The sequence below is a fragment of the Lissotriton helveticus genome, chromosome 1_1 (assembly GCF_964261635.1).
Source record: "Lissotriton helveticus chromosome 1_1, aLisHel1.1, whole genome shotgun sequence".
Classification (NCBI taxonomy): domain Eukaryota; kingdom Metazoa; phylum Chordata; class Amphibia; order Caudata; family Salamandridae; genus Lissotriton; species Lissotriton helveticus.
Window position 1 is genome coordinate 1,430,771,263 of NC_136057.1, and position 12,566 is coordinate 1,430,783,828.

Sequence of the window (12,566 nt, forward strand, 5' to 3'; positions counted from 1 at the left end):
TTGCAGGGGGCCCCTTTTGTATTGGTGAGGTTCTCTAGCGTACCAGAGGTGGAACTGTTTTTGAAAGTTGCAATTTTAAGACAAACGAGTTACATAAATACTCTTAAAGTTGCCGTATTCGAAAGAATGGAAATTCTCATGTAAAGTTGGGTATCATCAGCTTATTATTGTATGGTGATTCCCTCGTCTGAATCTGAGGCTCTGTGTGGAGCTCAAGTTGAAAGGGGGAGAGGCTTGAATAATCCTAAACCTGAATATGAAAAAGGGCGATCTGAATGAATGCACAATGCAAGAATTTGAGCAATGTAGATGGCCTGAGTAGACGTGATCTGTAGGAATGTCCTAGATGAGCTACCTAGATACTTGGTTAAACACTAGTTTCACAGTTCAGTCCTTCGTATGAACATAAATAGTGCAAACACATAGGCTCAAAGCTGAATCAGGACAGCATTTGTTCTCCACAAATGTATTCCACTTACCCGCTGCTGTTAAGACAGTAACAGAAACATAGATGCTGCGATCAATGAGTTCATTAATGTCTTTAAAACTATCTATCAACATCTGTCTGGTCAGTTTTGCTTCTCCGCTGCCTTCTTGTATCTGGAACAACATGATACAGTGCAGATATAGTAAAAGAACTGTGATCACATGTAGTAGCAGCAACACTGTGTATGTGTAAGTAGAAACATTTCTAAAAGAATCAAATTAATACAAATTGAGAAAGAGCATAAGTGGTGTCTGGGCATTATTATTGCAAGAACTGACAAACTATGTGTGGACAACGAGATAACATGATTTCCTATTGAGGACTTTACCGTGATTCTTTGAAGGGATGTTGGCATGCTTCTCTTTTCATCATCAAACTTTACCCCGAAAACAACAAAGGCATCACCCTCTACTGGCTTCCCATACAGATACCTGTTGGAAAGGAAGATTATTCAGGTTACCACAAGAGTATTCATTGTGTAGTTTAGCGAGACAGTGGATATAAATTGTAATAGATAGGAAAGTTTAAGGTGACAGCAGGCTTCAAAGTAGAATTGGTCCACACTTTATATTTTGGAGTAATATGTAAGTCAAAAGCCTGCCAAGAATGTGAATGCCTGAAGGAGTCTTGGTGCTAGCATCCAAAAGACAGCCAACAAAAACAGAGATCTATTTGGAAGAGAGTGAGAAGAGCCAAGATTTTAGCATTTTTCCGAATTGCAGCAAATTTGACTGGGATCTTACTTGAAAGGACAGGGAGTTCCATAATTTACTGGCAGGATAGGAGAAACTCCTACCACCCCATTGGGCCTTATTGATTTTGTGGATGATCACCAGCTTAGTAAAGCTGGAACGAATGTTGCGGCTGGGCACATGCCATCAAAGATCTTTTAGAAGAATTTAGGGAGAGTTATGAAGAGCTTTATGGATTGAGATAAGAGCTTTGAATGTAATCCTCTCAGACTGGCAGCCTGGGGAGGCTGAAGATGATTTGGGAGACAGGACTGAATTTTGGAATTTTCATGAGGAGTCGGGCTGCTGCGTTTTGAAGGGATTGAAGTGTTTTGCAGCAGGTGCTATTGGATGCCAATGTACAGTGAACTGCAGTAGTCTATACTTGAGATGATGAGTGGAATTATTACCATTTTCTGCAAATCTGGTGGGGGGGGAGGTAAACAGAAATATCTTTTTCTGGATTGTAAGCATAATCAAACAGGAGGATATTACCTGAATGATTTTGTCGAAGAAGCAGAGTCCATTAAACAGGACTTCTAGATTTTTGGTTTTCTGCATTGGTAGAGGGAGTAGGTCCAGGTTGGGAGGTTCCAAAGGGTGGGGGTATTTCTAAATACTAGCACCTCAGTCTTGTCAGAGTTTAAGTTAAGACAGGTTTTCTGCATCCAACTCACTATCTGTGCCAAGTAGTTGTTAAACTGTTTTGCCACATCATCAATGTTGGACGAGACGGACACTATTATTTGTGTGTCATCAGCATAATAAATAGCAGAAAAACCACAACAGGTTGGCCACAGGTGTGACATAGGTATTAAAAAGTATAGGGCTTAGGGAAGATCATTGGGGTACCCCACACTACAGAGAGAAGGGCTCTGAGATGAAGTCTCCGAGTGCAACTGCTTGCTCTCTGTCAGACAGAAAGGATCTATGGAGTGAAAATGCTGTGTCTTTAATGCCAATGCACTCGAGCCAGTTGATAAGTAATGGTTGGTTGACTGTATCAAACGCGGCTGACAAGTTGAGAAAAATCAGCGCTCCCTTCCCTTCCTTGTCAACTATCGTTCTGATTTCCTCAGTGGTGGCTGTAGAAAGCTGGCTCTTTATATAGTGGACCAAAATGAGGTACACTGTGTTAAGAGTCCAGGAAAATCTTATTGGTTGAAAGCAAACACAAGGAGATCATGGACGGAGCACTAAAACTTTTCAGACTATCACCCCCAGTCACAGATCTGGGTTGAATCATCATCGTTCTTTAGCTCACTTCACCACGCCAGTTCAGACACAGCTATATGCAAATCAGTCTTGACCCTGTGCCTCATGGGAACAGTCCAGCCCGAACTACCAAACCATGTCTTCCCTGGATCGGAAACAAGCATCCTGAGACCTATTTCTGGGTAAAACTGGTGCAGGCAGGGTTTGATGCCAAAAGTCCAGAGCAGTCTTCAGTTCTCATTGTTTTGAAGCTCTTCTTTGTCTTCTTCTTCTTCTGTATCCATCAAATCGGAGTTCCAGGCATCAGAAGTGCTTCCTAAATACTGAATTTAGTGGTGTTAAAGGAAGTGACAGGTAGCTGCCAATTGGTTCCTTCCATTTAGGATGTCTATGCCTTCTATATGACCACTTCCTGTGGAAAGGGGGCATAGCCCTGACACAGTGAGCCTCATTCCACCACAATTAAGATGGTGAATGTTTAAGTTTTGTACTCATATCAGAATTGCTGAAAGAAGCAACTGAGGCGTAGAAAGAAGCAAGAAAGGTGCAGAAAGAGGCAAGGGAGATGCAAAAACAAGCAGGAAAAGTACAGAAAGAGGTAAGGTGAGTGCAGAAAGAGACAACAGGGGTGCAGAAAGAAACAAATGAGGTGCATAAAGAGGCAACAGACATGCAGAAAGAGGGAAGAGAGGTGCAGAAAAAGGAAAGAAAAGTACAAAAAGAGGCAAAAGAAGTACGTAAAGAGACAACAGGGGTGCAGAAAGAAGCAAGACAGGTGCAAAAAGAAGCATGGAAAATGCAGAATGAAGCAACAGGGGTGCAGATAGAGGCAAGAGAAGTGCAGAAACAGGCAAGAGACGTGCAGAAAGAGGCAAGATAATTACCCGAAAGAAGCAACCGAGGTATGGAAAGTAGTAAGAAAAGTACAGAAAGAGGCAAGTAAGGTGCAGATAGAGGCAAGAGAAGTGCAGCAAAAGGTAGGATGGGTGCACAAAGAGGCAAGAGAAGTAGAGAAAGAGTCAGGAGGGGTGCAGAAAGAAGCAAGACAGGTGCAGAAAGAAGCATGGAAAGTACAAAATGAAGCAACAGGGGTGCAAAAAGAGGCAAGAGAAGTGCAGAAACAGGCAAGAGAAGTGCACAAAGAGGGAAAAGAATTGCTGAAAGAAGCAACCGAGGTGCAGAAAGTGGCAAGTGAGATTTAAAAACAGGCAGGAAAGGTACAGAAAGAGCAAATACGACTGCAGAAGTGGCAACAGGGGTGCAGAATGAGACAACAGGGGTGCAGAAAGAGGCAACATACATGCAGAAACAGGCAGGAGATGTACAGAAAAAGGCAAGAAAAGTACAGAAAGAGGCAAAAGAGGTAGATAAAGAGACAACAGAGGTGCTGAAAGAAGCATGGAAAGTGCAGAATGAAGCAACAGGGGTGCAGAAAGAGGCAAGAGAAGCGTAGAAAGGAGCAAGTGAGGTGCAGAAAGAGCCAACAGAGGTGGAAAAAAAGGCAAGAGAGGTGCAGAAACAGGCAAGAGAAGTACACAAAGATGCAAGAGAATTGCTTAAAGAAGCAACAGAGCTGTAGAAAGAAGCAAGAAAAGTGGAGAAAGAGGCAAGTGAGATGCAAAAACAGACAATACCGCACTGCTGCTATAAAACACACGAGACCGTACAGATGCTAATTTCACTTAACATCACTTCCCTAAAATACACAAGTCGGCACTGCTGCTCATTAATCAAACGCAGTTGGTGTAAAATACCCAAGACTAAGCACCTCTGTTATGGAATACACATTTCATCATCAAAAAATCTTTATTCGATTCACAGAATCATCAAAGCATAATTAAAATTCTATAAAACATTGCTAAGAACAGATTCAGTACATTAATCCTCTTATTATTCACAGTTAGCACCAAAAAAATGTAACAGTACACTATATCTACACAATTCAGGTCTTCAGTTAATTCACTCACGAAGACTTGATTCCCTATTTACAAATTTTTTTTAAGGGATATATTCCATAGAGTGCGAAGTGCAAATTCATCGGGGCTTCTTTCACAATACATGATTAAAAAAATACTAAAAATGCTTTAATGATATCGAAGAATACATTCTAACAATGTCTTTAAAAAAGATTTTATATCCATGTGTGCACGTTTTAAACATCCTAATACCTAATCATTAAAATCAAGGGTCAACCCCAGTAAAAGTGGTATATAATAAAATGTAAGCCCTTTCTTTTTCCTCATAAAATTAATAGCCAGAAAAAAATCTACTGACACCAAACAAAATGAGCTTGGAGCTATCTATTTTTAATATGCACAGCATGTCAATGTATTTTCTAACATTCTGACTTCTGCCCAAAGGTTTTATCCATTTTCTTCTGGGATTTACGTATGCAGGGCAGAAGAATAAGACATGTGTGATATCCTCCTTGGTTCCTAAATGTCATAAGGTACACTTGCAATCTTTTTCCCCATCCTGCGACGTTCCCAATTTGGATGAAAAAGCCTTTATCTGGAGAAAGCCGTATCTGAATTTCAGATATAATATCTTTGCCAGTTGGGGTTCACTTTCATTTAAAAACGGCTCAAAACACGGAGCCGTTTTAAACATCAGGGATTGAGTTGTAAGGGTTCCTGATGTGCAGTTTAAAGTGACTCTGTACCAAATAAAATTCCAATAAATGGTTTTAATTTCCTGCTTTGAGTCTGGCCTCAGCATGCTCGGGTTTTCCCAGAATCTGCTCAGGCCTAAATCAAAAAGTCATTTACGGATATGAGTCAGCCAAGGAAAAGTACAATTAATGTCAAGTGTCAATAGTTCGCTCAATGTTTGTCTGTAAGTTTGTAATTACTTGGTGGACCAGATTCTGACAAAGTATGACAGAGTCATCCAGATTGTCTTATGTTCGAGTAGTTTTAAACCCAGGTCATTCATTAAAGGGATCACAGGTGTATTTTGGGGAAGGGCCATGAACCTTCTTAAGACCTTATTTTCCCCCACTATTAAAGGGGAGAGGGCCCCCCCCTACAATTCTGAACCATACAAAGCAGCAGCTTAGGCCCTAGGCTTATAAACTTCCAAGACTGGAGTTACAGCCTTTGTCATAGTTGCATAAAGTTTCTGTATAACTAGTGATGAGTTTTGCAATACGATAGATTTTGATTTCTTTATCTGTGGGTTCCATGAAAGTTTTGAGTCAATGGTTACCCCAAGGTAAACAAAACTATAAACAACTCTAGAGACACTCCATTCAGAATTATACATTTTTTAAAACATTTATGGGGTCTTCTAGACATACATTTAGTTTTACCTGGGTTTATGTCCAAGCCTTTTGACTTACAGTATTCAATAGGCATGTTTAAAAGATTTTGCAGGCCCTTAATGGTTTGGGACAAGAAGATTGTATTGTCTGCAAATGTTAATGCACAGATGAGAGTCCCTCCTACTTTTGGGGAATCATGATGGTTTTTTGGAGGAACTGGACCATATCATTAACATAAAAGAAACATGGTTGGCACCAGGACGCAGCCCTGGCGCACGCCTTTTGCATTTCAGCATGGTTGCTATTTACACTAAGCTCCACTATTACGGAATACTCAAGAAAGTACTGCTGCTAATTATACTAAGCACCGCTGCAATGGAATACACAAGACAGTACTGCTGCTAATTATACTAAAACACCACTGATATCGATTACACACTTCACCAATGTGGCTATTTATCTAAAGCACCACTGCTACAAAATACACAATGGCACAGCTGCTAAAACCACCAAGCACCACTGCTACTAAATACACAACAGCACAGCTGCTAATAACACCAAGCACCACTGCTACTAAATACACAAGAGAGTACTGCTGTTGTAAAACAGACACAACGGCACTGCTGCTAAATCCAAAAGACACCACTGCTGCTATAAAACACGCAAGACAGCACTGCTGCTAATTTCACTAAGCACCATTGCTATGGAATACACAAGACAACACTGCTGCTAATTACACTAAGCACCGCTACTATGGAATACACAAGACAGGGCAGCTGCTAATTACATTAAGCACTTCTGCTATGGAATACACAAGACAGGGCAGCTGCTAATTCTACTAAGCACCACTGCTATTGATTATACAAGTTAGCACTGCTGCTAATTACACTAAGCACTGCTGCTATGGAATGCACAAGACAGGACTGCTGCTAATAACACGAAGCACCACTGCTATGGAATACACAAGACAGTAATGCTGCTAATTTATTTATTTATTTATGTGATTTGTAGAGCGCCCGAATCACCCCCATCGGGGTATCTCCGCACTGTGACTGCTCGTGACTGACCCAGGAGAACGTTTCAGAACAATGAAGTTTTCAGCAGTATTCTGAAGGCCAGAAAGTCAGTACATTGGCACAGCTGGAGGGGGAGTCGGTTGCAGTAGCATGGGGCAAGGTGGGAGAAAGCTTCGCCGCCCATTCGGGCTAATTTGAAGTGCGGGTTGTGGAGGAGCACTTGGTGGCTCGACCTGAAGGGCCCAGACGTATGTATCTGACCAACTTTCCCGTCAGATAGCTTGGGCTCATTTTGTTTAAGAATTTGTAGACCATTCAGCAGAATATAAACCTGATTCTATTTTTTACTGGAAGCCAGTGTAGCCTCCATAGTAACGGAATAGATGAAGTTCTGGGAGGGGCATTGGTCACCAAATGGGCTGCAGTGTTTTGGACTACTTGTAGTTTTTTAAGGGAAGCTTCCTTAGCAGATATCAACAGGGCATTACAATAGTCAAGGCAACTTATGTTCAGAGCCTGGATCAGGGTTTTATGTGTAGCTAGTGGCAGGAGGGGGAAAACCCTTTGGAGGGGCTGAGTGTGTGATAGCATGCCCCAGCAGTAGTGTTCACATGCTCCTCTAATGAGAGTTTCTGGTCTAATCGCACTTCTAGATTTTTCACCACCTGTTTAGGGGGAGGGGCTGATCCTAATTCCCAAGGCCACCAGCTGGGGGACCATCTCACTGTTGCTTCACCGAACAACATGATTTCGGATTTTTCGGTGAGTTTTTATGCTAAGCACCGCTGCTATGGAGTACACAAGACAGTACTGCTGCTAAATACACTAAACATCGCTGCTATGGAATACACAAGACAGTACTGCTGCTAATTACACTAAGCACTGCTGCTATGGAATACCCTTCACCAATGCAGCTAATTACACTAAGCACTGTTCCTACCAATTACACTTCACCAATGCAGCTAATTACACTAAGCACCTCTGCTATGGAATACACAAGACAGTACTGCTGGTAATTACACTAAGCACTACTGCTATGGAATGCACAAGTCATTACGACTGCTAATTACACTAAGCACCACTGCTATGGAATACACAAGACAGTACTGCTGCTAATTATACTAAGCACTGCTGCTATGGAATACACAAGACAGTATGGCTGCTAATTGCACTAAGCACTGATGCACTGGAATACACAGGACAGTACTGCTGCTAATTACACTAAGCACCGCTGCTACGGAATACCCAAAACAGTACGGCTGCTAATTACACTAAGCACGGCTGCTATGGAATTCACAAGACAGTACTGCTGCTAATTAGACTAAGCACCGCTGCTATGAAATACGCAGGAGAGCCCTGTTGCTAATCAGACTAGGACCGCTCCTTTAAAATACAAAAGACAGCACTGCTGCTCGTTCCACCAAGCACCTCTGTTTGAAAGAACACAAGACAGCACAGCTGCTAATTCCACCAAGCACCTCTGCTAAAAAAAACAGAAAACAGCTCTGCTGCTTATTACACTAAGCACCACTGCTACTAAATACGCAAGAAATCCAACCAGAACACACTTCTCGCACTTTACGTGTGACGAAGAGACCAGAGCGTTGCTGCGCAAACACACCCGGGCTTTCACTCAGAGGGAATGGTTAAACAATTTTTTTAAAGACACAGGTAAGAGTTTTTGAAATGACACACAAATCACAGGGGTATTGTCAGTGGCAGCTGGTGACATTTGAAAGTGGTGAGGCGTAAAATTATTGTCGTACTGCACTGCCTCCGAGAAAATTGTGAAAAAAGAGTGGACAAATGGTGCATTTTTAAGCAAATTTAAGGAAGCAGGACAATCCTTTCTATGTCTGTGAGGTGGTCAAAGATTTCACTGACGGGTGATTAGTACTTGTACTGTGAGTAACAGGAACGCACCCGTCGCCTCCAAAACCTGAAAGGGACGTCCAACCTAGCTATGCCGCTGCCTCAGCAGTGACAACCACAGGGGAGCAGTGCCCACTGCGCACTTGAGGCAGAGGTGTAATGTTTGCAGAAAGGTCTCCGGACTGTCAGTGTTTACCAATATCCATACAGAGTTATGATTGTTCGGCGATTAGCCGCGGGCACAACCTAATGAATGAGTAATGTGACTGTTTTATTTTTGAGGAGCTTCCTACTGTACATTCACGAGAGCACATGGGTATCAATGAGATAATATGTCAATATTTAAGCACCAGACAAACTTGAGGTGAAATAGAAAACGAATTTCAGCACATGAAGAGCCTAAGTTTGACCCACAACCCCTTCACACCCAGAAGAGCTGATACCAAAGTTTTCTGCGTAATTGTGTAAATATTGTTTATTTTTTATTTATTTTGTATCTTTTAATAAATACGGCCGGGGGGAGGTCGCAAGATCCCCCGCCTTCCAAAGAAATCCCGCTCATGTCCTGTTATTAAATGTTGGTTAACGGAGGGGTGGGGATCCTCCAGCAGTCCCTGGCCATATTAACCTGCTGGGATTTCGGATTTTGTTGAATGTGTTATTTGTTATTTCACCACCACACTCAAGAAAATGTCCTAGCAAAGGTCTCTGATGCATATGCTTAGTGCAGTCTTTTGTATCTGAATTTTTTTTTTTAAAGTAGCGCTTTACATTTCAAGCAAAATACGAAGAAACAAATGGACCGTGATTTGGGGTATGCCAGTCCAGACGAGCGGATGCTGGCAGCCTGACGGACAAATGGTTCTATGGGGTTTATTTATCTATGACCAACCCAGCTTTCAACTTCAACTTAACTCGCACGTTATTCACCTGCCTGACTTGAACGATCTGTCAGCAGTAACGCAGATGGTGTAACTTATCTACACTTTGGAATTTATCGCCCGGTGGATGTAGGACGCTTGCCACACCCACGGATATACTGTCCCAGCTTTGCTACCCCGTCATCTATGACGTCTATGAGAGACTAATGCTCTTCAAAGACTGGCGATCTCAAACAAATCTCCAGGCGCGAGTCCTAATTCAGAAGGGACATCACACGAACGCCTGCACATGTGCTCTATGTCACTGTTTTTAATTGTCCTGAGGAAGACCCCAAACTGAGGACCCACCCGCCCTTACCTTGGGGGTCGAAACGTCGACAACATCATCAACACATACACGCCCCACCGAAAACTTGCTAAACTTAGCTCCCGTGTATAGTGTGCTTCTAGGGAACAACTGTGATCTGTAACAGGACTGGAAATGCTCTGTGAATAAGACAGAATTGTTTATAGGACACAATTCCTTTTCTTTGTCCCTTATTCTTTTCCAAACACACCCTACCCTCCTTTAAATTTCCTTTCTTCTCTGACAATCACCGAGCACTAATTGAAGAACTGTACGTAATTTACCATGTATTGTATGAATATGAAATATAATATATGCGAAACTGTAGGAAACCATTGCGAATAGTTGAATTAAATTCAGTCTAAATGATACTTACTTTGCGTGTGTACCTTTATATTTAAGTAATGGAATGTTTAATTGTTTTGTAATCGACCACCTTTTTTATAACATTGACTTGTGAGCCTCAGCAGATCCCAGAAACTAAAGTGCAGGTTTTTGGGGATCTGTTGACAGGTGGTCAGCTCTTACTCAATAAGTTACCTCCTGGAGCAGAAATCTATTATAAACCCTCCCTTACCAAGCCCCGCACCAATACCCTTGACTTCTCTCCCTGTCAGCCTGCATTCCTGTTTTTACAACTTCGTGGCCTGCTTGAAGTGCAGTAAACCTTTAATCCCAGACGAACAAACCTCTGCTTTGGCACTTTAAACACATGGGATTTTTTGTGCGCTTTCTGTTTGAGTTTGAACGCACACCCTTTGCCCCCCTAGACAGACACTGCTCTGAGGCCCAGTATTAGATGTGTTCCCACCACATCTCTCCGCCTGGTATTCCATGGTCCCCTCCAAACAATCTGGACCTCTGTGAAGCTTTCTTGTCACTATTCCTAGAAGGCATTGCGCCTGCCCGTCCAGGCAGTGCGAAAGGCTTGGACCAGATGCATGTTTTCCGCTGATCATGCACAGTGCTCGGGCTTTCTGTTTGCATTCGTAAACCCCACAGCAGCTTGTATGTTTATTTTTTTTTCACATAAAAAATTTAAGAATTTTGTAAATTGATTCTTGGGGGAGAAAAAAACTGCAGGGGGCGGAGCCCCGCACCCATGAAAGGGAACCGCCACTGCATGTTATATTTATATAAAGATCATATATATGTAACAGGAACAAGCTAATAGAACCAGTAAACTAACCTCACCTGCTCAACTGCTACTGTGGGTGGCAGTTACCTTGATTTTCACTGGATGCGAGGCACATGAAGGCTTCCAACACTTCCTGGTTTGAAGTGTTGGCAGCCAATTAGAGCCAAGCTTGTGCTAGAGTGGGTTAGGATCCGCCCACATATGTAAAGATTTTTTTGCTTTAATATCTCAAAAACTACTGAATGGATTTACACCATTTTTAAAAAAGGTCTCTTTCTGAACCAAGGTCTAAAATAAATAGCATGACATTTATCCACACTCTCAACGTTGTGTTCTGCATTATGAAATTCATAGTACAATTGAGCAAAAATTATGCAACTAACGATATAAATATCACAAGGGTTCCCTGTACAACCAGTAAATAAATGCTTGGTAAAAAAGGAAAAACCTTAAAATGGTCATTTGTAAATGCCAGTTAAAAGAGATGAATAACCCTAAAATATATATAAATATATGTACAGTTGTAAGAAAATGCATACAAATGTAAACATTTTTCCATCAATAATAGATGTAGCAGCATTATTCTCTCCATACAGGTTTCCAATAGCACAATTAAAGTTGCACTTGATATTGCAACAACGGGAGTGGGAACAATAAAGCCCAAGTGGGCTATAACCCAAACAATCCAAGTCTTAGATTAAAGTGTCAGTGCATATAAAGTGTCACAAATAAATCCCTTCTCTCCTAATGTGCAAAATGTGCAAATATCTAAAAGAATTAAGTTAAAATAAAACCTCAAATACATTAAGGCAGCAGCAAGCATAAACAGTTATAAATATATATATGGAGGATTGACATGTTAGAGGTGTGTATAAAAATCCTCACTAGAATTCAACCCATTCGGTGTTTTATTATCCATTTCCAATATATATTTAGTTTCCAGTTTTCTCAATAATGCATCTCGATTTCCACCTCTCCTCAAGGGAGGTACCGAATCCACCACAAAGTAATGCAACTCCTGTGATTTCTTAGCATGTGATTCTTCAAAATGGCAAGCAACCACATAGGACGTATTACCATTATTGATTGCTCTTATGTGCTGGAGTATCCTCTTGTGGACCTGAAGACGAGTGCTGCCCACATAGCGCAGGCCACAAGGACACTCCAACACATAAACGGCAAATTCTGTCTTGCAGGTAAGTTTTTTATCAATCTTTGTTGGCTTGCTTCTAAATGGTGTGGTGTACTCAGTCTTGCTAACTCCATGTTCACATGCTTTACAAGCTGCACGTTTAATAAAGCCTTTGCTAGCCTTAAGCCATGTCGTGTTTTGCCACACTTCAGGGCTACTCTTGATGAGCTTTTCTGAATGTTATGTTTGGTGATCGAGTTAAATTGCCACCCAACACAGGATCATTTCTAACTAACGCCCAGTTCGGATTGACAATCCTTCTTGTAGTTTGGTGTTGATTGCTATAAGTCAGAATTAGTCTAGAGGGTTGTAGTGTCTTCAATGAATCTATATGTTCTTTTGGGGTTTTACTGGCAAGTGCCTGTGATCTGCCCTGTTCGTTAGCTTTGGTCATAGCTTTGCCCACTACACTAGAGGTGTAACCTT

At 41.7% G+C, this 12,566-nt stretch overlaps 1 protein-coding gene across 1 annotated transcript in view; it reads right to left on the bottom strand.

The window, feature by feature from the left end:
* Positions 1 to 12,566, bottom strand: part of C3 (complement C3) — a 329,940-nt gene that overhangs the window by 246,954 nt on the left and 70,420 nt on the right. The window contains exons 8-9 of the mRNA XM_078685332.1: positions 816 to 918; positions 480 to 600 (exon numbers count right to left, since the gene is read on the bottom strand). Coding sequence (XP_078541458.1) covers positions 480 to 600; positions 816 to 918 — 224 coding nt within the window. The remainder of the gene's footprint in view (positions 1 to 479; positions 601 to 815; positions 919 to 12,566) is intronic.